The sequence below is a fragment of the Dryas octopetala genome, chromosome 9 (assembly GCF_963921425.1).
Source record: "Dryas octopetala chromosome 9, drDryOcto1.1, whole genome shotgun sequence".
In the NCBI taxonomy this organism is placed as follows: domain Eukaryota; kingdom Viridiplantae; phylum Streptophyta; class Magnoliopsida; order Rosales; family Rosaceae; genus Dryas; species Dryas octopetala.
In genome coordinates this window covers 14,407,967-14,430,750 of record NC_141374.1, presented here as the reverse complement: position 1 = coordinate 14,430,750, position 22,784 = coordinate 14,407,967, and the positions used below count along the sequence as shown (strand labels likewise).

The 22,784-nt window shown below is 35.4% G+C and overlaps 4 protein-coding genes, 1 long non-coding RNA gene and 1 pseudogene across 6 annotated transcripts; 2 read left to right on the top strand and 4 right to left on the bottom strand.

Annotated features, from left to right (window-relative positions):
- Positions 1-1,357: 1,357 nt before the first annotated feature.
- On the bottom strand, positions 1,358-4,351 carry LOC147274512 (large ribosomal subunit protein eL8y-like). The gene is made up of 7 exons (XM_086256385.1): positions 4,256-4,351; positions 3,430-3,480; positions 3,106-3,307; positions 2,244-2,413; positions 2,007-2,135; positions 1,824-1,916; positions 1,358-1,708 (listed from the first exon to the last, which is right to left on the bottom strand). Exons 1-7 carry the CDS (start codon positions 4,256-4,258, stop codon positions 1,577-1,579), a joined length of 780 nt encoding a protein of 259 aa, XP_086112511.1. The 5' UTR covers positions 4,259-4,351; the 3' UTR covers positions 1,358-1,576.
- Positions 4,352-6,449: 2,098 nt separating this feature from the next.
- On the top strand, positions 6,450-11,546 carry LOC147274511 (DEK domain-containing chromatin associated protein). 2 transcript variants are annotated; one of them, XM_086256361.1, is made up of 11 exons: positions 6,450-7,326; positions 7,425-7,458; positions 8,720-8,799; positions 8,918-8,977; positions 9,113-9,223; positions 9,304-9,381; positions 9,484-9,564; positions 10,006-10,513; positions 10,675-10,772; positions 10,860-10,890; positions 10,982-11,546. In XM_086256361.1, the coding sequence occupies exons 1-11, from the start codon at positions 6,832-6,834 to the stop codon at positions 11,167-11,169; spliced, it is 1,764 nt and encodes a 587-aa protein (XP_086112487.1). In that variant the 5' UTR covers positions 6,450-6,831; the 3' UTR covers positions 11,170-11,546. The 2 variants fall into 2 exon arrangements, with proteins under 2 accessions (XP_086112487.1, XP_086112486.1); XM_086256360.1 differs by having other exon boundaries at positions 9,110-9,223.
- Positions 11,547-12,536: 990 nt separating this feature from the next.
- LOC147274510 (uncharacterized) lies at positions 12,537-14,112 on the bottom strand. Its single transcript, XR_015119643.1, has 3 exons — positions 13,382-14,112; positions 12,979-13,047; positions 12,537-12,831 (listed from the first exon to the last, which is right to left on the bottom strand). It is a non-coding gene; the product is annotated as an uncharacterized LOC147274510 (long non-coding RNA).
- Positions 14,113-16,632: 2,520 nt separating this feature from the next.
- LOC147274509 (omega-hydroxypalmitate O-feruloyl transferase-like) lies at positions 16,633-18,347 on the top strand. Its single transcript, XM_086256362.1, has 2 exons — positions 16,633-17,099; positions 17,417-18,347. Exons 1-2 carry the CDS (start codon positions 16,662-16,664, stop codon positions 18,275-18,277), a joined length of 1,299 nt encoding a protein of 432 aa, XP_086112488.1. The 5' UTR covers positions 16,633-16,661; the 3' UTR covers positions 18,278-18,347.
- A 940-nt stretch (positions 18,348-19,287) lies between these two features.
- On the bottom strand, positions 19,288-19,746 carry LOC147274508 (auxin-responsive protein SAUR71-like). The gene has a single exon (XM_086228339.1). The coding sequence runs from the start codon at positions 19,744-19,746 to the stop codon at positions 19,288-19,290; it is 459 nt and encodes a 152-aa protein (XP_086084465.1).
- Positions 19,747-21,647: 1,901 nt separating this feature from the next.
- LOC147274507 (uncharacterized) lies at positions 21,648-22,319 on the bottom strand (annotated as a pseudogene).
- Positions 22,320-22,784: the final 465 nt, after the last annotated feature.

Here is a 22,784-nt window from a genome sequence, read left to right as displayed (position 1 = left end):
GCCAGGTCTTTGGGTCACAGACCAATCAGATTCTGACTTTGCTCTATCCTGTGGCAGTCGCGTACGGGATCCTATTCCTTGGGAGTCCACGTGAGCTTCACGTGACAGATAAGATAGTTTATTACGGTTTCCAAATTTGCAAATTACATGCACTCCTCAATCCTGATAATGCCAAGTGTTATTTTGGTGCATGTAGTTTTATTTTCGTTTTGACCTTTCTTATAGTTGCAACTCGACGACACTTTCTTAATTTCGTCAATTTTTTTTGATGAAAATAGCATGGTGAGGATCTTCTAGACTTTTAGATGGTTCAGCTTCATTGTTACTATTTAAAATATCCCGAATCTTAAATGTCATATACTATTTGTGTTTATCAAAGTGACGGAATTAAGCATGCGTCCTCAAGTTGCAACCATTAAGGAAACTACATGGACAAATTTAACCAAACTTGACACAATCAAATTATAAGGAACAAAGTAAAACTTAACACCGAAAATATAATTTCATCATATAATAAATTATTTTAGTTATTCAATACATCATTTCAAATTTTTACATATATTCATCTAAACTATATATACTTATGCAAGATAGATATTTTTATACTGAAATAACTTTAATTTGTTTTATAGCCACATTATCTTTATTTTTGATCTATTGAAGAGCCCTTCAACTTATGAGTTGGACAAGGAAAAGTAAACATTCATCATTCGATTCTCACTTAAGTACAATATTTTAAAACAAATTGATTTTGACCTTTTCACTTGAAAAAATAATACCTTAAATCTGAAACTACATGGTGCAATTTCACCCTAACCCTTTTGGTACATATTTGTTATCTTACTTTAGGTGTGTATGTGAAATGATTCTTTGAGCGTACCACACTCAGCTATAGCAGCTCATAACTCTAATGGTTGAGAGTAATTTCGGACATTTCTTCAAAGAAAGTTAATTTTGAATGTAGTTTTTTGACCTTTCGAAGATCAAAGTAAGATTACCATTCGGCCCAACCAGCAAGAAACATAATATGCCCAAACCACCTAACGGTGAAACCATGGGTATGAATGACGATCCAAAAGCTGCATAGTAAAACACCAAAACCATGTGTCGTATGGTAAAAGAGCATAACCATAAGAAGAATTCGAATTGGTTCTGATTTTGTTCTATCAGTGAGGCAAAATTCTTGGGTCTTATACCCTTCTATTCCAAAGTACAAACTTCGATGGGTGTGCAACTGTGCATGCATGGTTTGAAATTTTCCTCAAACTCCTCAATATGAGTTTTCTAAGGATTCAATGTGTGCTCTGAAGAAAATTTTCACGACAATATAATATTTCAACAAAAATGAATCATCAGATGAAAGAACACTGATTTAGATGAAAATAGATAGGATAAACTAATAGGCGAATCTTGTATCAAAAAACACATCCACACTCTGACCAGAGTGATATATGCTGAAAGTTGATTTGTAAGTGAACATAGGGGGTCTTTGAAACTAAACATATTAAAACCCAAAAAAAGCAAAATAACTGATTGAAAATGCCCACTACAATACCCTCCTCTCTGGAAGATACTCTTAGGTCATCCTCTGTGCGGCTTCCTTTGCTAAAAGTCTCTCCTTTGCCTTGGTCCTGGCCTGTGATTTGGAGCCCATGATTCCGCCTCCCCACTTCTTTCTGTTCTCCTCATACTTATCATTGAAGTTGGCCTGAAAAAGAAACAGGGATCCATTTTTAAAATATGCTAATAGATTAAAAATGAAAAGAGGTATATCATGTGCACATGGATTCTCGAGGAAAAAAATAAAAAGTCTCTTAACCTACCTTGATAGCCTCAAGAATTTTGCTGAACTCCAACTTATCCTCATTCTTAACAGTGGTCAAGCACAGGGCAGCCGCTGTTTTCTTGTGGACAATCTGTCAAAAAGGCAATAGATATAACATATAGTTCACAAAACATAGAATCCAGTGTTTGACTAACAATACCAAACAAAATTACAGTCTTACCGATCCCAAACGTGATTTCCCCTTCACAATGCAGAATGGGATCTCCATCTTCCTGCACAAGGCAGGAAGCCAGACAACAAGCTCTATTGGATCCACATCATGAGCAATAATTACCAACTGTGCCTTATTCTGTGAGGGAGACAGAAAGATTGTCATTAGTCAGCATAACTCATGCAAATAGAAAAGTTCATGGGAAGGAACAATTCAGTATAATGCATGTAATAATAGTTTACAAACCTGCTCGATCAGGTAGGTTACATGGTTGAGTCCATATTTCACAACAATGGGCTTCTTGGCCTCAACAGTTTTCCCTTCAGATTCAGCTTGAGCCCTTTTCAGAAGACGTTCCTTCTTTGCTGCTGTGTCCTCAGGCCTGTACTTGAGGAGCAACTTGAAGAGACTTGTAGCTGCAAGCAGTATTACAATTATTAGTAAACGATAGTGACAGAGTTCACCCATAAAAACAAAATTTGAAAGTAAAAAGCACAAATACCTAAAGGAACACAAACAGCACATGTATATTTACAGTTGAGCATTTACATGGACAGATCCAACACATATTTCAAGAACCCAGCCAACCCAAAGATAGTTGGTAACTTAAAATTAGAAACAATTCAAAACCAAATAAACAAAATCACAATCGCCATGATACTAACCCTACGTTCAATGGAATGGGACCTTTATTCTTCTGTGTTTCTTATAACCAAAACATAATAAAAATGAGAGATAACATGAAATAGAACATGAATGTATTGGTTATTAAGCAAACACCACTATGATCAATAATTTTAAACCCATAAACACCTCAGGCAACTATCAATAACATTTCTGCCTGTCATATTTAGATATGAGAAGGGATGTTGAAATAGAAAGGGTGGCGAGGGATATAGAGAAGAAAAATCTATAATGTTAATATGACATTCTTCTTCCCCAAAAGGAGGAGTAGCAAGTAGTGGGGAAATTAACGTCTGCTCATCTTTCCAACTATGCATTTTGTAATGATGACAAAAATCTATAAATTGGGATACCTACACATTAGAAAATAATTCTAAACAAGGACACTAGTCAAGAAACAGCAAACATGATTGTCAGATCATACCAAGGTTCTTGTCCAAAGTCTTTGTGAACTGGTTCAATGCTGGTGGGACCTTCAAACGTTGCTTAAGGATCCTCTTCTTCCTCTGGATACGGACAACCTTAGGCCACTTCACAAACCGGTGCACATCCCTCTTAGGAGGCAAAGCCCCACCAATACCAAACTGCTTCGGACGCTTTTCAAATAGTGGGTTCACAACCTTATCCTGAAAACAGATACCGAAATCATTTCAATCGTTGAGAAAAGACAACAAACTGGCCACCAACTTTATGAGTTAATAATGCTTCATATACAAATGAGAAAGTAAAAAGGTGCAAAAGAACATACAGCTTTCTTCTTAGCAGGTGCTGCTGCAACTTTCCCACCTCTTTTGGGACCCTGCAAGACAAAAATGAGATGAATTGAACAAAATTAAAGACAAAAAAAAAAAAAAGCAACCATTGTAAGCATGTCACCAGAAATTGGGTCAGAACACAACTACATGGAACAAATGATAACAATGCCATTACAAAATAGCTTTCAGCAAAAATTTGAAGTCGCATACATTTATGAATCTCACCAACTGTAAAATGTAATAGCAAGCTTCTTAGACAAACAACATAAAAAAGGGGAAAAATTAATATTCAAGTTATAAAAACCCCCAGAAAAATTTGAGGGGCCCAGCCGTAAATTATCCCATGAAGCTCCAATAGATAATTTACCTTTTGATATAAAAAAAATCATGCTCTTCCGCCATTTAAAAAGAAAGAAAATTTATCAGAGACTTTAATCCCCAACATAGTCTTCATAAATTTTACTTAAATCATTAGTCATCTTTTTTTTTTCCATTCGAACTTCTCATTAATCATACTATTCCTTATACTTACATCCACACAGATATATAACACACCAAAGGTGAACTAGAATGCCATTATATACTCAGCTTCACAGTTTAAATTAGACTCTACCACAATTTTGCTGATAGAATCAGTTCACAAACCCATAGAGTATATTTTATTCTGCATTTCACACCAGTAAAATAAAATCTAAAATTCACATATACACACATACATGCAAGTGAAAAATAGTAGTTCATGGTACAGCATAAGATTCAAGCATACATGCATACAACGAAATAAATAAAGACAGGTAGAATTAGGGTTTATGGGCATACCATTTTCTGGTGCTTGAGATCTTCACTGGCCTTGGGGTTTCTGTAACGGCGAGTGAAACCCTAAACTAAGCTGAAGCTCACGAATTGCTCTCTAAGTGTGGATTATAAATAGGTGGCCCCTTTGCACATTTGGGTTTTGAACATAATAGTTGGATCCGACCCGATCTGCTTGGGACTGTTGGATTCGGTTTATTTCGATTTTCAGTACGGGCCGCATCTTGGGCCTTACTTTTTCTTTTAAATTTGAGTTTGGTCTTCGGTTCATATTGATCCGACCCGATTTTTTTTTTTTTGGCCGAAATATTTTGACTTTGGACAAAAAGATACTCCTATAACACAACCATATCACATCATTATGCTAAATAAACTCTTCATGTTGTTTCTAAATGTGTGCTTAAACAGTTGTAACTTACTACATGTTGTTTAAACTCTTGAGGTTGTTTCTCAATGTTCGATCATATGAACTTAGGTGCTGAAAGCTTATTCAAAAGGTGCTCTTGCCCCCTTTTTTTAGTTGGCATTGATTTCTAAACAAATTGGGGATTTCAGAATGAAATTGATTTTGTTCAACTTACTAAGGGAAAGGAAAGACCCGGTGGTCATGCATACGTAATCATCGAAATAATTCGTTATCATTTGCTATAGGAAATGATAAAGCAAAGTCGGTGGTAAAGTAAGCCTTTAGAGTTAGCCTAAGTGGTGAATGAGGTAGGATTATGATTAGATTAGATTTAAGGTTTGATTTCTTCTAATGTAACAAAAAAACAAACAGAAGTTGGTAATAAGTTGAACTCTTAATAATTCTAGGGAGAAACTAACACTTTTTTTCCTTTAAAAAAACTAAGACTATTCTTTTCTTTTGGTTACCTATTGTTTAAGGTGGAAACTTTTAAAGAATAATCTAGCATTTTAAGAAAAGAAAAATATCAGATAGACATGTTAGAGTATTAAACCATGTTGCAGGTGAACCCTCTTAAGGATACTCTTCGTTTCATCATTTTTTATTTCGTTTATAATTAAATTAGTTTATCTCATAAGTCATAACAAAGATGTCAAAGAGTATATTTAAATTCTAAAAAATTTATCGTTTTATATAAAAGTATTGTATATGTGATTTGCACTTGACTATTGGGTGTTACCGTGTTGGTCATTTTATTCCAAGTTTGTAACGTACGAATTCCATCATGGATGACGAGCAAATTGATGTGAACGACTAGCCCACACTAACTTGTGTTATGGCTTCTCCATTTTCATTCCTCTCAGCTATTCACAGACAATTGGCATCTTTGTTGTATATGTGGTTGCATGCATGTCTTAAGTAATTATCAACTTGAAAAAAGCTTGTGTAAGATTGTTTTTGTCACATAACATTAACAATATTGAGTGGCACAATTACCACTTAAAAATAATACATGTTCAAATTAGATGATTATTTTTATTTATGATTGAAAGTTAAGTTATTTTAGACATATTCACATATACCATATTTTGTTGTCAAACGATAATAGAAGGAAATAATCGAACTCAAAAGGTTAAGTATGGGGATAATGTGTTTTTTTACATTTGAGTAAATTGAATCTGAAATCTAACTAAATTCTAACTCATTACTCCATTTACTATGAGTCTATGACCAATTGATCACTTGAGTTAACACTAAAAGTCAATAAATGCTTTTAATAACTAGAGTTACAAGCTCCACTTAGGCACATGCTATATTTTAAATGAGTTGTCTACTTCTCTTACAACTTAACACTATCACAAACAACCTTGTAAAAGCTGTTCTCCCACAAACAAACACATTGTACAATTATTCGATCTCTAGCATTATTGGGTACAAAACTATATGGTAAGTTGGCAACCATAACATATGGTATACTCATAATGAGAGAGTGCAACACGTTAGAAGAATTGCACTTGCCATCGTAATTTGGGTGAATACTGATTTGACTCAATCACTCAAAGAAGAGCAACAATGTTAAAAACATTTATGACCATAACAGCCTTGAAAAACAAAGGGAATATGCCTCAAGGCCCTCAAGAAAGGAATTCCAACGCCCAATGACCAAAATGACCACATGAAGGAGGACACGTGGCAAGCATGAGACAGGTGGTGTGGGTTTGCATGTACCCCTCTGAAATAATTTTTGGTGGTTTGCCGGGAGAGAAGGAGAGGTGTAGTAGACTGTGACTGACCACTGAGCAGCAGTAGTAGTTATAGAACTTATAGTAGTAAAAAGACCGCTCTCAAAATTTTGGCATGAAATTTTGAAACCCCCACCAAACCCTCCCTCGCTTTATATTCACAGCCCGCCCGAAATCAGCCCCAAAATTAAAACCCCAGAAAATTTCAATTCCCACCAATTTCCCAAATTCTAAATCTAAATCTAAATCCCTGCCTTCTGTCCCTCTCACAATTATAGTCAAATCAGACACAGTCATAGCTGATAGTCCCCCCAAGCTCTCTCTGTGATTTCTTTCCTTTTAGGGTTTTTATTCCCAAACCCACAAATCTAGGGTTTTTAGTTTTGACAATTCCCTGTCAAATTCTCGATCTTTAGCTTGGTTGTTCGATACCCATGGCGTCCGAAGCCCCAGAAGAGAAGAAACCCGAGGACGAAGCTCCAGCTGAAGACAAGCAGGAGGAGCCCAAAGCAGAAGCAGAGGAGGAACGTAATGAAGAAGAACCTAAAGAGGACCCTAAAGAAGAAGAACAAGAGGAAGAGAAGGAGAATCTTCCGGAAGCTTCCGAGAAGGTGACTGAGAACGAGGAAGGTAAAGCCGTTGAAGAAGGTGAGGAGGAAGAGAAAGTGACAGAGAAGAAGGCGAAGAGGGGTCGAAAGACGAGCTCGAAGAAGGACAAGGACAAGGACAAGGACCAGACCGAGTCGAAGAAGCGAGGGCGAGACTCAGCTGAGAAGAAGCAGAGTAAAGAAGCTGCGGTGGAGAAGAAAGAGAAAGAGCCGGCTACACCAGCGAGTGAGAGACCCACAAGGGAGAGGAAAGTAGTTGAGCGCTACTCGGCACCCGACAGCGGAAGGTCTTCAGCTACTAAATCAGTCTCGATTGAGAAGGTATGGTGATGAAAAATGGTGCTTTGTTGTTTGTTCTTTGCTAATTGTTAGATGGTGTTTCGGATTTATTCGATTAAGTTTGGTTTGTGTGATTTCAGGGTCGTGGTACACAGCTCAAGGATATCCCAAACGGTATGTTCTTTCTTTGTTTCTGTTACAGCTTTGTTCTCGTTAGATTTGTCTTTGGTATGATGATTTTGTGTGGCACAAAATATGAGTGAGATGTAATGCTATCAGGACTGATATGAAGATTAAGCAAACTGGATTGCTATTTGATCTTCATTTCAAGACTTACAGTTGCTTGGCATAGTTATGTTTTCTTGTACCAATTTGATGTTGCCAGTGTTAATTGAATCTAAAGTTGTCATAGGGGTACTAAGATTTAGGTGGTTTGGAAACTTTTAACTGGACCTGTAATGTTGTGGCTGACTTAATTTCTTATCTAGTTCTTAAAGTTAGATCCTTCTCTGGAGGTTAGTAATTCATGTTAGTAACTTACCTGGGATCATGTGAAAATATGAACATGGGGCTGTTTTAGTTTAACATCGCCGTCAATCCCATTTCATCTAAGACATGAAGAACTTCTTAACATTGACATATATCACACATAATGGACTGCTGGAATGCATTTAATCTTCCAATTTTAAAACCACTGCTGTGGACCTCTCCTTTTCCATGTTCAGTGTTTAATTTTTGTTAAATATGTTTTGGTTTTTCATTGCATCATTTTTTACAAGCTCAGTTGTGGAAACAAAGTGATGTTGATGTTTTCAATAGTTTGGAAGAATAAGGATTTGTTTAGCAAATACCAGTCTTCTTGAAGTAGTGGCTTTCTTTGAGTTGAACTGGTGTCAAATGGCAAAGATGAGCCCTTAATGAAGACAGCCAATAAGGCCATGTATATTTAGGTGGTATGGGCTCTTGATCTAGTTAGAGTTGTCATATTAAATACCTAATATCCCAGGCCAAAAATATATTAAACACCCAATATGCATGTTGAAACAAGGGACTTCAGTTAGTATCCATGAAGTAGGTTACTTTATAATGATTGTAGTTCTTTCAAGAGGTTGTTGCATTTGATGAAAGGTTATGTATGAATTGTATGTCTGCCTCCTTTATACAACAGCAAAGGCTTAGTGGTAGTTATTATCTCTATTTTATTTTGACATGGTTCTGAATGGCTATTTTCTTTAATTTGATGTCATACAAATTTTCACATGCCCTAGGCTGATTGCATGTTGAGGTGATAAGTGCAAACATCTAAATGAAAATGGGGGTTTCATATTCTCAACAGAGGAGGTTACTATGCATAAAAGTGTTATTTACTTGTATTCAAATTTCTTGTTACTGAAGCCTGGCATATATTTTTGTCTGATATTGTGAACTGTTTCAGTGGCTTTCAAGCTGTCGAAGAGAAAATCTGATGAAAACCTGCAAGTTCTTCACTCAATTCTTTTTGGGAAAAAGACAAAGGTGACCTTTTGGTTTGTTTTGGTTTAGTGATTTGAGGTGCTTTTGCTTTACATATCAATGTTCATATGAATGTTGTATGGTAATCTGCGATTATCTAATTGTTGATATTCTTGTGCAGGCTTACAGTTTAAAGAGAAATATATGCCAGTTTTCAGGTTATGTGTGGGCCGAGAATGAGGTATCATATGTTATGTGCTGACTCTTTTCATTAATTTTGCCTTCTTATGCAACATCTTGTATATACATCATTATAGTAATATTTTAAATGCTATCTTGCCTTCATCCTTTGAAAAAAGAATTCTGTTTGCAGCAGGAAAAACAGAGGGCAAAGGTAAAGGAGAAGCTTGATAAGTGTGTTAAAGAAAGGTTAATGGATTTTTGTGATGTGCTTAATATTCCAATTAATAAGGCTGGTACAAAGAAGGTAAGTAGTGCAAGGAATGATATTTTCTTTTGTATGAATAATTTATGAATCACCTCTTATCTTACAAGCCACTCTTACAGGAAGAACTTTCTGCAAAGTTATTGGAGTTCTTGGAATCCCCACACTCTACAACTGATGTTTTGCTTGCTGATAAGGAGGTTTGATATTCTTTCAGTGTTCTCATTTGATATATGTTGCTTTGCTGTATGTTTAATTGTCATGATGGTGTTTTTAAACCATGTTTCTTATCTGAGTTCCAGAAAGGTCCAAAGCGGAGGAAGAAGGTTACACCAAGTAAGACTGCAGGTTCTGGAGAAGCATCCCCAGAAACACCAGCCAAGGTGTGTGTTCATTAGTAAAATTTAAATTAGAAGTTTCTAACCAACTCCATTATGATGCAGTAGAAATAATTTTACTTTATGTGGAGTGCATTTTATGATATGCACTATCTGCTTAATCCATTGCCGTGTTATAATTAATACACGTGGCCTCAACACCTTTGCAGTATGTGCTTATGTGCATTATTTCTCTCCCAAAAGAAAGCCTCAAATGATTTGTTTCATCTTGTTTGATTTTAGTTAGATGGTCGGATTTGTTGAGTCTTCTCCAATTTCTCATCGATCAATTTTTTCCAACTCTGAATATGATTGCATTGATAGCAATTGGTGATGTTTTGCAATGCCAAATTGTTTGTATTTGTGTGTGAATGGTTCATGCAGCATGATCCGTTCCTTCTCTTGACTAAGTTTTGTGGCTTTACTTTCTGCATTCTTTGTACTCAGAAACAAAAAGAAATACCCAGTGTTGAAAAAAAAGAAGAGTCATCCAAAGTTGAAGAAGATGAAGGTGATGATAAAGTTGAAACTTCAGATGCAAAGGATGATTCTCTTGAAGATGATGATGACAATACGATGAATGAAGTAACTAATCACGTGGATAAATCCGATGAAGAGGAAGAGGAACCAAAGGATCAGGTGTCAAGTCCAAAAAGTTTGTCCAGAAAGATTGCAAAAGAGGGCTCAAAGGTTAAAACTGGGGGAAAATCAACACCTGTCAAGAAGAGAACCCCTGCAAAATCTGTGAAAACTCCTACAGATTCATCAAAGAAATCTAGTTCTACATCAAAAAGAGGTGCAAGTGATGTTGATGAAGCTTCTGGTTCACTTTCTAAAGCAAAGGGATCGAAGAAACAGAAAACTGAAAAGGAAAGCCAGAAGGATAGCAAGGCAAAAGCCACTGGCAAAAAACAGCCCAGCAAGTCCCCGGCCAAGGCTCAAGCAAAGGATCAAGGTGATTTGCTTTGTGTTTATTTGCTGTTGGCTCTTACTACTTGATTTTGACACGTCAAATATTTGATTTAAGATTTTGTGTCTAAGAAACCTGTTTCATGAAAATTGTAATTTTCTCAGAATTTTATGTTTTAATTGTTATCAAATCCTTGTATGAACTAGTGAAAGGCAAAGCTAGCAAGAAGGCAAAGGCAGAGCCCACGAAAGATGATATGCATGCAGTAATTGTTGATATCCTGAAAGAAGTGGACTTCAATACCGTAAGTTGTCATTGCAACATTACATTGATTGGATAGTTGAACTTGTGTCAGTTATATTATTTACTTTTCTGCATTTACCTGGTGCAGGCAACTTTATCAGATATTCTCAAGCAACTTGGTAGGGCTCCTTTTTATTTGCCACTTTTTTTTAACTTTTCCTTTTTGAACTCTCCCCAACTTGGCTAACTGTGCAAATGTAATTCAATTAGGTACCCACTTCGGTGTTGATTTAATGCATAGAAAAGCAGAGGTGAAGGATATAATTACAGAGGTAATTAATAATATGACTGATGAGGAAGAAGATGAAGGCGATGAAGCAGAGGAGAATGCTAAAGCTGGTGATGATGCAGAGAAAGATGAAGAAAAGGATGATGATGATGAAGAAGATGATGCTTAGTTCATAGTGGGTCAGAGCTTATGCATGACCCATGCAGAATATGAGCCATGAGGTGCATTCACCAGTTAGTTCATATCCTTCTTCTGCGGTGCGTGCCATCAGCAGTTTTTAAAATCGATAGAAAACCTTTAGAAATCTGGGTCCTGTCCTGTGACCTCTTCCATAAATATACCCAACTGGGTGTGTTTGTACCATATCAATTAACCTCTTTGTAGTGCTGAACTGACCTCATATTTATATGTTAGTTTTTGTTTATTTCTTTTTCTTATTTTTTTTTTGTTTATTTCTATTTAGTTTAAACCTCATTCCATCGTAGTTTAGTTGTATCTGTTGTGACTTGATCTCCATTATAAATGAGTAGTAAGTGGTTTTCTTAAGTTTGTTTTCTTTTGTGTTCTTTGAACTACAATAATTGTGATTGGAATTAGCGTGAGGGCTGCTTTTTAGAGTTACCTTTGTGGCCAACTTTCCTAGGAAATATCGAGGGAAATTGTCGTGTTATTACTGATTCGTGTGAACTATGATAGTCCTAACTTTGTGTTGGATTCGTGCTTTGTTGTCACATCAATATTAAAAGTGTTGCTTCTATTCGTGTCCACCCTTTCTATATTAGTTCTTATTTCTTAAAAGTTAAATTCCCTATTAGTCTTCCTATGTCGCAGTTGGTTGGTTGGTTTCACAAACTTAGTTAATATTTACCCACGCAACAATTACTCTTTTTTTTTATAAAAAAAATAAGTCATGCTCGTAATTATGCCTTGTTTTTTTAAAAAAGGTTTTATTATTTTTGCTTCAGATTCATGCCTTGAATCCTAATTAATCCATAACGAAGGCATAATTCAATGGACCATTTTCGGCTAAAACCAAAACTAGATGTTTTAGTTTGGTATTGCTGTCACTTTTAAAATAATTACTTTTAGTTGTGCTGTGAAAATAATCGGCTGTAAAATAAATCAGTTGAGTGTTTGGTAAATTTTGTTCCAAAAAGTGTTATGAGTATAAAAGTAATGTACAAGTGTTTGGTAAATTTCAGTTTTAAAGGATTGTGATTGTGTATAATGACTAAAATAGATATAATACTGAAAGTGTTTTTTTTTACTCAATTATTTTAGTAAAGAGAGTACTCATGTATTTATATTTTTTTTTCTATTTTTTTAATCTTGACCTAATAACCTCACTAAAGAATGTTTTGATAGCATTTGTTTGTGTAGTATAAAAAATTTCGATGGAATTTTTAGAAACGGTATAATAAATATGATAACAAGGTGATACTGTTTTCCATTAATATTTTAGGAATGCTATAAAAAATAGGATACCAAGTCTCAAAGATTTTGAATTCATTGTACATTTCACTGATTTGATTATCATATAAGTAAAATAAACACAAATTTCATAATATGGTCTCAAAAATCAAAATATATAATTACATAGTACATCAAAGAAAGATAATGTATAAATATATAACTGAGCTTTACAAAAGTGTTGCAACTACGTGTCTTTTAATAAAAAAGAACAGTGAAAGTCCTTCAAAGATTTAGATAATATCCATGCATGGTCTATTTTAGCTTCCCATATCAAGCATTCTTGTTGTTCCTGTTGATCTGAACGTGGTGTAATGCATAGAATATATTGTGCATTAAGACAAAGAATCTCCAGTTTTTGCTGCAAATTTGAACCAATAAATTGTGAGAAAACAAGAGCAATCTATATGCATTAAGAGCTCAAAAGCCTCGAGCAGCTTTGTGGTAGTAATTGAGCAAAAACTTTAAAACTCCATTCCAAGCCTAAAGTAGGAATCTGGGTAAAAACCTTCAATCAGCCCCCCAAAAACAAGAGCTTCCAGCAGCCAAAACTCCTCAAAATAGAGGATAGCAGTTTCTGCAATTAAAATCAACATACAATTACCCACATAAAAAATACCCAATTTCACACTATTTCTCCTACACTGTGGCCTAATCTTTCATCCTCTACGCTCTGCTATTCTCTAAAATATCAAGTATATGCATAAATATTTATAAAGGATGCAAATATTACAGGTAACAGTAAAACATTTGCCAAAAAAGAAATTCTATGGGTAAGATGCAAGCTTCAACACCAAGCTTGAAAAATATCAATCATTTTTAAAAAATATCCGAAACCATAGTCTTATGCCTCAAATACAAGTATGTTGAGACATTAAGAATTGCTATAGGATGCCAACTACTTAACTTACATATACAACATCATCAGCTCCAAGATGAGGATATCGGAAAATCCATCTTCCTCCAGTTTTATTTTCATGATTCTGGAACATCATAAACAAAAAAGAAATCTTACCCAATATAATATGTCAAATAACCATTCTTTGAGCTTTCTAACGATTATTTTTTCCATTTCCCATTAACATATTCATGTATAAATCCAATAAAGAAAACATAGATATACTAAATTTAATTTCTTTAGGTATCTGCCCTTTGAAGGAAATGAAATGAAGAACCTGTCCATGCAATCTGCAGATTCGTCATGACAACTAGATAATCTTCATTCTCACATACAAGTCTAATCTGGAAAACACAGAATTACAAGTTTTTTTTTTTTCACTAAAAATAAAAATCCACAAAGTGGTTGCTGAAATAGGAAAATTTCTAGGTAAAAAAACCTGACAACCTTTTTCTTGCAAGCACCGAGCGCCCAAGGACTGTGGTTGGTGGTGATTTATGCCCGCCATCAATGACAGAGATTGTGAAGAACTTTTTTGATTTGGGGTTTTCTGGCTCTTAAAGAAGAAATAGAAGAGAGAGATGAATTGAGAGAATTGCTAGCTTCAGGATGAGGGTCTTGGGAGGATTTTTCTCTTGGAATCTCAGGGATGAAGTTGAGATTTTGAAAGAGAACACTGCACTAGTACGCTGAAAGTGAGAGAAAGAAGTGATCGAGATGAATTGTTCAGGATAGACGAAGGACAAGTCGTGTCATTAAGATAAAATGTTAAGGACATTTGCGGTATTGTAAATTTTTCATTTAAAGGAACCGGTAGCTTCTCTTGACAGCAGTCTAGAGAAGTTGCCTCTTAGCTGCTTCTCAAAATCACTGCCAAAACCCTGTCACTGTCAAAATAAGCTGATTTCGTGTAACTTACCAGACGGGTTTTGCGTACAAATTTTTAAAAAAAAGTGATTTCAGCTCCAAATAAGCAAATACCAAACATAGAAGCAAAGGTGCAAGAGGCAACAGCAGAAATCTACCTAGTCTCAATTGAAAAACAATTGATTTTTTCCACTAATTACTTGTGAGCTCTACTTTTGCTTCATTAGTTTTACACGTCAAATTTGTTGTGTGAAACCGGCACAACAAATTGAATTTGCCACTCAACTTAACATTGAGTTTTCGTGATGCTCAGAAAGGGAAAAGGAGTGTCGTAGTATTGAGATATGAATTGAGAGTTTTCTGTAGTGGCATTGGCATACACCTTGTTTTCTTTTGCTCTTTTCTCTCTCCCCTTTCTTGTTTCCTTGCAATAACTTGACCAAATTGTTAACCCTATGTTACGTAAAAGTTGACTGAAAAGTTTCATCTAATTGACTGAAAAGTTTCATCTAACTTGGTATGGTTTTATATTTAATACTCATCCTCTCCTCCATCTACTGATTCTAAACCAGGAAAGCTTAGCATCAGATTCATAACACTGAATAATGAGTAATAATGGTAATTCATTTTTCTTGATGAATAAACTATTAGGGTCCGGTTGGTTCACATAATTGATTTATTGAGAAATCAATTCCTTTGCATTTTCCAGAAAGAAGGGAATGTGAAATTCCATTTTCTGTGTTTGGTAAGCTTGGGAAAGTAAAGTAGGAATTTGAAGCAATAAATGTTGTGTTTGGTCAGTTTTTCAATTGTACCCTAATTTATTATTTATTTTGAAATAATAGTAGAGTTAGTTTTATCAAAAAGGAAACAATAAATGTTTTCTCAGAGGGAGAAATCAATTCCATTACTCTAGCAAGAGTTTCATTTTTCCCCAATAAGGACATTAGATTCCCTTGGGCAAGAAATTGATTTCTCTTCCCTATACTTACTAAACATGGAAAACTTGAACCAAACGGGCTCTAAAGGCTTTCTTAGAAGTTAGAAGGTTAATAACTTAATAGACTTATAGCTTCAATGATGTATATAGCATTTAACCCTACACCCACGACAAAAGTTCGACTCAAATCTAACCCCGAAATCGGGGTCATCTAATGATTATTTTCATAAGAAGGTCCCAACCCAAATCCTAGGGAGCCTTCTAATTTTTGGGGGGTGTCCTCAATTTAGTAGATTTTATTGGATTTTAAAAGTCCAATAAAATTTAGGTGTCTCCAACTTAGATTTTAATGGATTCCAATGAAATTAGGTGTCTTCAAAAAGTCATGGATTTCATTAAGTGAAGGATTTGAATACATTTTTTTCACAACAAATTCCATGAGAATTTCATCCAATTCCTTTGGATTTTAATGGATTTTATAAATTTTAAAATCCATTGAACTCTTTTAAAATTTGAGTTGGGGACACCCAGCGTGTGATTTGTTAAAACTTCTGGGTAAAGCATTGTGAGCTGTACTGCAATTAATGTGTCTTGTTTTATGATCACTTCTCAATTTCCAAGGTTCATATATAATCAATATATAGTGGCAATGAAAATGAAATTTGTATAATCTAATTCATATCATGTACTAGAAGATCAGATGGCATAAGAAAACAGCAAGTAATTTTGGTTTTAATATTGAGAGCAAGTAGACCAAGCAACCTAATATTTTGGAGTCCTACCCACACCAACCAACTCCATGATCATGGCTGGTAACGTTTTGGTTCATAGGCCAGTAGCCTACCACAGCTCACATCACGAGCTTAGCACAATCTGCACTCTGCAGAGCAACACCAATGTCCAAGACACACTTCAAATCTTTAAAAAAATAAGCATAATCAAGAAAAGGGCCGTAATTTCTCTTCCTAGAAAGAGGGGCTATTCCACTCAATGAGCTTTGCGTATGAACCCCCACCAATCAGACATGAAGCCAGTCCCTTTCATCTGTGTCAAAAACAATTTATGGTCAAGTTTCTGGTTATCCTGTTTTTTCTGTTTGGTAGATATCAATAAATTAAATCCATTATTAGTTAACCAGCCTATGGCCCCAGCTCTCTCTCTCTCCCTATATAATTATAACACCATCCAAAAAGGGATTGCCAAACCTGATCAGTTTCAGTCCAAACCATTTGTCCCATATCATATATTCCAGCATAACAGATACAGTACAAGCAATTCTGCATTCCTTTTGTTTCTTGGTATATATCAGCTATATATATATATATATCTCATTATGCAATGTTTATAGTCATGACTCATGAAACATTGCAATTTGCATGTATATATAATTATATATATGGTTTGGTAATTGGGTCACCTATATTTCTCTTACTTTTCTTTGAACTTTTTAGGTACATCTTGGATTAGTACAAGGGTGTTCTGTGTAATGGGGGAAACTAAAAAAACCTTTGAACTCACTGTAAAGAAAGAAGAGCCAACTCTGGTACCCCCTGCAGCAGAAACAGAGAATGGTCTGTACTTCCTCTCAAACCTGGACCAGAACATTGCGGTCATGGTTCGAACCATCTACTGCTTCAAATCAGATTCTAAAGGCAATGAGGAAGCTGTGGAGGTCATAAAGAATGCCTTGTCGAAGGTTCTTGTTCACTACTACCCACTTGCAGGAAGGTTAAGTATCAGCACTGAGGGGAAGTTGATAGTGGATTGCACAGGAGATGGTGCTGTCTTTGTTGAAGCTGAAGCAAACTGTGCAATGGTTGAGATTGGGGACATAACAAAGCCTGATCCTGTGACTCTTGGGAAGCTGGTTTATGATATTCCTGGTGCCAACAATATACTTGAGATTCCTCCCTTGGTTGCTCAGGTTTGAGTTTCCAGCAATTTTCATATCTCATCCTTTTGGTTTTTGTAAGCATATGTCATCTCACTAATCACAAAAGGCTCTCTAGTACTTCAAAATAGATCACATAGTTTAGACTCACAATTGTAGTACTATTAGCACCCGTTTAACTTTAGCTTAATGAGATTGAGATTAGGTGGACCCGTGGTAGATTCTAAGTTCAAATCTTGTAGTACGTGGAAAAAATACATTCACAATGTGAAGTGCGAGAAACTAACATAATTGTGGGGCTTATAGCTCTAGTGGTAAAAGAAAATCTAAGTTGATTGTTTTAATTCCAGGTGACCAAGTTCAGATGTGGGGGATTTGTCCTTGGGCTGTGCACAAACCATTGTATGTTTGATGGGATTGGTGCAATGGACTTTGTGAACTCATGGGGTGAGACTGCTAGAGGCTTGCCCCTCAAGGTCCCTCCATTTCTAGACAGAAGCATACTAAAAGCCAGAAACCCACCTAAGATAGAGTTTCCACACCATGAATTTGCTGAGATTGAAGACATATCTGATAACACCAAACTTCATGAACAAGAAATGCTGTACGAATCCTTCTGTTTTGACCCTGAGAAGCTTGAAAAGCTCAAGAAAATGGCCATGGAAGATGGGGTTCTTGACAAGTGCACTACTTTTGAAGCACTCTCTGCCTTTGTATGGAGAGCTCGAACTCAGGCCTTGAGGATGAGACCTGATCAAAAAACAAAGCTTCTTTTTGCCGTAGATGGGCGTTCAAGATTTGAGCCACCAATACCAAAAGGGTACTTTGGCAATGCAATGGTGTTGACAAATTCACTGTGCAGTGCAGGGGAGCTATTGGAGAATCCATTGTCATTTGCTGTTGGGCTGGTTGATAAGGCAGTCCACATGGTTACTGATAGTTGTATGAGATCAGCCATAGACTACTTTGAAATAACAAGAGCTAGGCCTTCTTTAACAGCAACCCTTTTGATCACAACATGGTCTAGGCTCCCTTTCCACACTACTGATTTTGGTTGGGGAGAGCCTGTGTTGTCAGGGCCTGTGGCTTTGCCTGAGAAGGAAGTCAGTTTGTTCCTTTCTCATGGGAAAGACAGGAAAAGCATAAATGTGTTTTTGGGTCTGCCAGCTTCTGCTATGAAGAACTTTGAAGATTTGATGATGCAGATTTAAGATCAAAGAGGAGATCACCAATAATATCAAACCCCAATTCATTTCAGAAAGTGAAGAAAGATTTAATCTTGGGAATTTATGTCACCTGTTTTCTTTGTTTCATTAATTTGAATGTGTATGGTTTTTATGCTGAGGGCACTAAGTTTATAAGCAATTGGTGAACTATTGAACATGAAGCCAGCTTCTGAATTAGGTTTTGTTGTGTTGTATGCTCTACTGTTATAATTTGCACTCTTCCTTTCAATAACAATTAACTAAGTGTTTGTGAAATGAGGAGGGAAAAAGTGAAGTTGCTTTGTGTCACATGTATATTATGTGGAAAATAACTTACTATTATGGGTGTATACACTTTATGTGTGTATCTCTTTTATCAAGTATTAAGTTACGTGATGAAAGAGATAGATACAATAAATATATACACCTTAAGGCACTCTTTATAAACCATTGAGAATTTCCATTCCCTTAGAAATTGGCCAACTTTGCTCCTTGCTGCTCCAGTTTACTCCTTGACTCTATGAAATTTGTGCTAGCTGTATTTGGTTTAAAGCAGGGCAATGCTATTCCCACTTCTAGTTTGTTATCGTCGTACACTTTTTATATGAGTGGTTTAAAATAACAAAATATTGAATTTGAAATACAAAATGACAAACTTAGAATTAGTCAATGGGAAGGAAAGTCATTGCCGACGACTTTTTCAAGGATTGCACGCGCGCGTGTGGTGTATTATTCAAATACCAGTAAGAAAGTTTGAGGCCCCAAATTTGAAGTGTTTAAGAATCCATCGAGGGGAATATGATGATGTTTATTTCATCCAAGATTTGATTCATATGATCTTCAATTCACGAAAGAAAGTAACATTGAAACTTGTATATAAGTGTGAGTGTGTGACGATTCAAAATTACAGCACACCTAGCTGTGATTTCTCTAGCTATGATCTATTTGTGTATACAATTTCTCAAGTTGAATTACATATGTGATATGTATGTTTGCACAAAATTAAATATGAATGGTTAAAATTGATTGAGCTTAAGCATTTTGGATGGACTAAGGAGCCTATAAGCACCACCATAACCACAATTGGGAGTAGAACTCATCATATCCTCATTGCTCTGCTCCATCTCTGCCAAAACTTTGTAGAACAAATCCACATCACAAGGAAGCAAAATTGGAGCATCACAATTGTACCCATATTCCATTTCTGCATCCTCCAGCAGCACCTTGAACAATGGATGATTCGAAAACTCGGTCTTCACCACGAATCGTTGTTTTTGGGGTCCAACATAGACTGAGAAGCACCCAACAGGAGTTACTTGGGCCTTCTTCTTCTCCTTGTTCCTCTTGTTGCTCTCATTTGGTGGTGGTGTCATTGAGTTGAGTGCAAACACTTTGCTGCCCTCTCTTGCTAAACGGCATCGCTTCCATGCCTTTACTATCAGATTCTTCTTCAACTTTGCTTTCACAATATCCATTCCTACTATTATATCTACCAAAGCTTAGAACTAATAAAGCTCTGAATGGATGAGAAAGCAGAAGACCCAGCTATAGCCTATGGGGTATATATATATATATATATGTGTGTGTGTGTATGCTTGAGATGAGAGTTGAGAAATCCTTAATTCAAGTTTGACGTTTGAAATTTTGAATAGGTGAGGGAAAGTCATAGCGCATGGCGTTCTGACTTTTGACGCCAGCTTAGTGCACTATAAAGATTTTAAGGAAAAAAAATACTATCAAACTTATATGAAGTATGAACACTAAAAAAAAAAATCAAAGGAATAAACATGAAAAACAATAAATTAATTAAGATAAGACAGGTGAGAGAAACATATTCCAACCCATATGTGGATTAATTTTAAGAGGGGTCTATATATATTAACAATCTAATTAGTATGCTATATATATAGAGAATATTATCTAATATATATATATATACACAAATATAATGCATGTTTTGTTTGATTTATGTTATTGTATATGCATGGAAGCCTCCGCTCCTCCTCGCCGAGGTAGCAATTATCGCACCGCCCATCCTTAATACAATAAATGGTTGTCTTTAAAACTAATTTGCAAAACTGGATCGTGCTTAAACGCGTACGTATATTGAAGTGAAGTGATATTTCCCCAACCAACTTTTGAATAACGGTGCACTCTTACAATATACTAGTCATTGGTCATCATATATATATGCTGGCACTTGGCAGCAACTATAATATAAGCTGTACAAGTCAATGCCCAAGTTTGAATATTAATTGTGAAGCAAGTCGTCGTAGGATCACGTGCAGACAATAACACAATATTAATTATAAAGTTCTTTTTATAAATTAAATACGTGTTAAATTGTTATTGATTTGTAAGGAACAAATATAATGACTTCTTACATATATAAAAGGAGTTGTGTTACAATGTTCGAACTTCACGAGAATGTTGTTGATCATGCCCACCTGCTGTTCCGTTAGGATCGATTGAGTTAGGCAGAACTTTTGTGACAACATGAAATACAGTCTACTTAATAATCACGTTTATTCTACAACATTGAAAATGAATATATTATGACATTCAACTTTTTTCGGATAAAATGTTTGTAAAAGTGAGATGAAGTCTAGCTAGTTTCAAACTAACTGGCCGGTAATTTATTAAACAGACGCAAAGCATGTCACTGCTAGAATAAACGTATATATGAAGTCTGTTTTTCACTTGGTAGATAGAAATATTGGAGGAAACTAAAAACATCAATATTATGATTTAAATTAAAGATTTCAAAATATATCAAGGAGAATAAGACATGTTTCATAAACAATATTAGTTCATCTAAGAGTTGAACCTATTGTTAAATCATAAGAAGATGCGTTACTTCTTTTCAATATATATCTAACGTCAAAAATGTAAAACCTTGTATTATAATATGTGAGGTAAAACATTGTCGTGGTCGTGACACTACTTCTTTGTTGGAGTGCTACGTTCATCATCAAAACCCTCCTAGCACTTAAGATAGCCATGCATAATATCTAATTTATATTGAGTAATAGTAAGTGCATGTGATCGAGGTTCCATCTTATACATATAATACTAGCTAAAAATGATCCAAGCTAGGTTATATATCCAAAATGCAAAACCCATCCCAAATAGTTAATATTCCTATAGATTAAAGGGAGAAAGAAAACAAATTAAACACATTATTTTCTATTTCTTAGTAATTTTAGGTATATTCCTTCTATATATGTCAGTGTGAGGATTCAAACTACAACGCATATGCACTTAGCCGTGGTTGATATAATGATATATCGATCTGATCTACTTGTATAGAATTAATTTCTCAAGCAGAATTACATGATATATATATTTGCACAAAAATAAAATTTATATAGATTAATTAGTTCATCTTTAGCATTCTTGATGGACTAATAAGCCTATAATTAAGCACCCTCATAAGCAATTAACCACAATTGGGAGTAGAACTCATCATATCCTCATCTCTCATCTCCATCTTTGCCAAAACCTTATAGAACAAATCCACATCACAAGGAAGAAAAATCGGACCTTCACTATTGTACCCATATTCCATTTCAGCATCCTCTAGCAGCTTCTTGAACAGTGGATGATTAGCAAACTCAATCTTCACCACAAATCGTTGTTTTTGGGGCCCAACGTAGACTGAGAAGCACCCTTTAGGAGCTACTTGGCCCATCTTTTTCTTCTTCTCCCTCTTGCTGCTCTCATTTGCTGGTGGTGTTGTTGTAGTGTTCGTAGTCAATGTGTTGTGTGCAAACACTTTGTTGCTCTCTCCTGCTAAACTGCATCGCTTCCATGCTTTAATTATCATATTCTTCTTCCACTTTCCTTCTAAAATATCTATTCCTTCTATAAAGCTTGAGAGAAGCGTTTAGGTGGTTTTGAAAACGCAGTTGAATTGAAAAACTCTAAAGCTCGATCGATCTGGATGAGCAAGCAGAAGACCCATCTAAGGGGGTATATATATGCATGCATGCCTGCTTGAGATGAGAGATGAATTGAGAGGTGAGAGGTGTTGATAATTTCTCGTCATGCAGGCAATCTTTAAATCTTTGAATAGGTGAAGGAAGTCAGCTCATGATGTGGAGGAGGAGAACATGTCCAGATTGAGGAAAAATATAGTCTCTCTTGCTAAACATGTCCGTTATGACGCCTCCTTAGTGGACAAAACAAATAAGCAAAAATATAGTCTCTAACTTATATGCACACGCGTACATAAATATAAGCAGCCATAATATTCTTCCTTACAATTTAATTACAATTACACACATTTTTTTGTCTTTTTCCTAATAAAATATGTCCTTTTCTCTTTTTGGGATAACAAATAGCTATCTCATAAAACTATTTGTCACACATCTCTAATATAGCGGTGAGATCATATTTTATAAGTCTATTTTGATTAGAGATATGGTATAAATGTGGTATGAAAATGATTCAAATCTTCTACTTATTTTATTTGACTTTTATTTGTAATTATATATTTATTATCTAAGGTTAG

Excerpts from the sequence above, each read along its gene's own strand:
- LOC147274512 (XM_086256385.1), bottom strand. Across the intron at positions 2,414-3,105 it reads GACTTTGGACAAGAACCTTG|CTACAAGTCTCTTCAAGTTG; the intron begins GTATGATCTGAC and ends TACTGCTTGCAG. Across the intron at positions 2,136-2,243 it reads TAACCTACCTGATCGAGCAG|AATAAGGCACAGTTGGTAAT; the intron begins GTTTGTAAACTA and ends TCTCCCTCACAG.
- LOC147274511 (XM_086256360.1), top strand. The coding sequence starts at position 6,832 with ATGGCGTCCGAAGCCCCAGAAGAGAAGAAACCCGAGGACGAAGCTCCA. Across the intron at positions 8,978-9,109 it reads ATGTGTGGGCCGAGAATGAG|CAGGAAAAACAGAGGGCAAA; the intron begins GTATCATATGTT and ends TTCTGTTTGCAG. Across the intron at positions 10,514-10,674 it reads GGCTCAAGCAAAGGATCAAG|TGAAAGGCAAAGCTAGCAAG; the intron begins GTGATTTGCTTT and ends TGTATGAACTAG.
- LOC147274509 (XM_086256362.1), top strand. The coding sequence starts at position 16,662 with ATGGGGGAAACTAAAAAAACCTTTGAACTCACTGTAAAGAAAGAAGAG. Across the intron at positions 17,100-17,416 it reads TTCCTCCCTTGGTTGCTCAG|GTGACCAAGTTCAGATGTGG; the intron begins GTTTGAGTTTCC and ends TTTTAATTCCAG.
- LOC147274508 (XM_086228339.1), bottom strand. The coding sequence starts at position 19,746 with ATGGATATTGTGAAAGCAAAGTTGAAGAAGAATCTGATAGTAAAGGCA.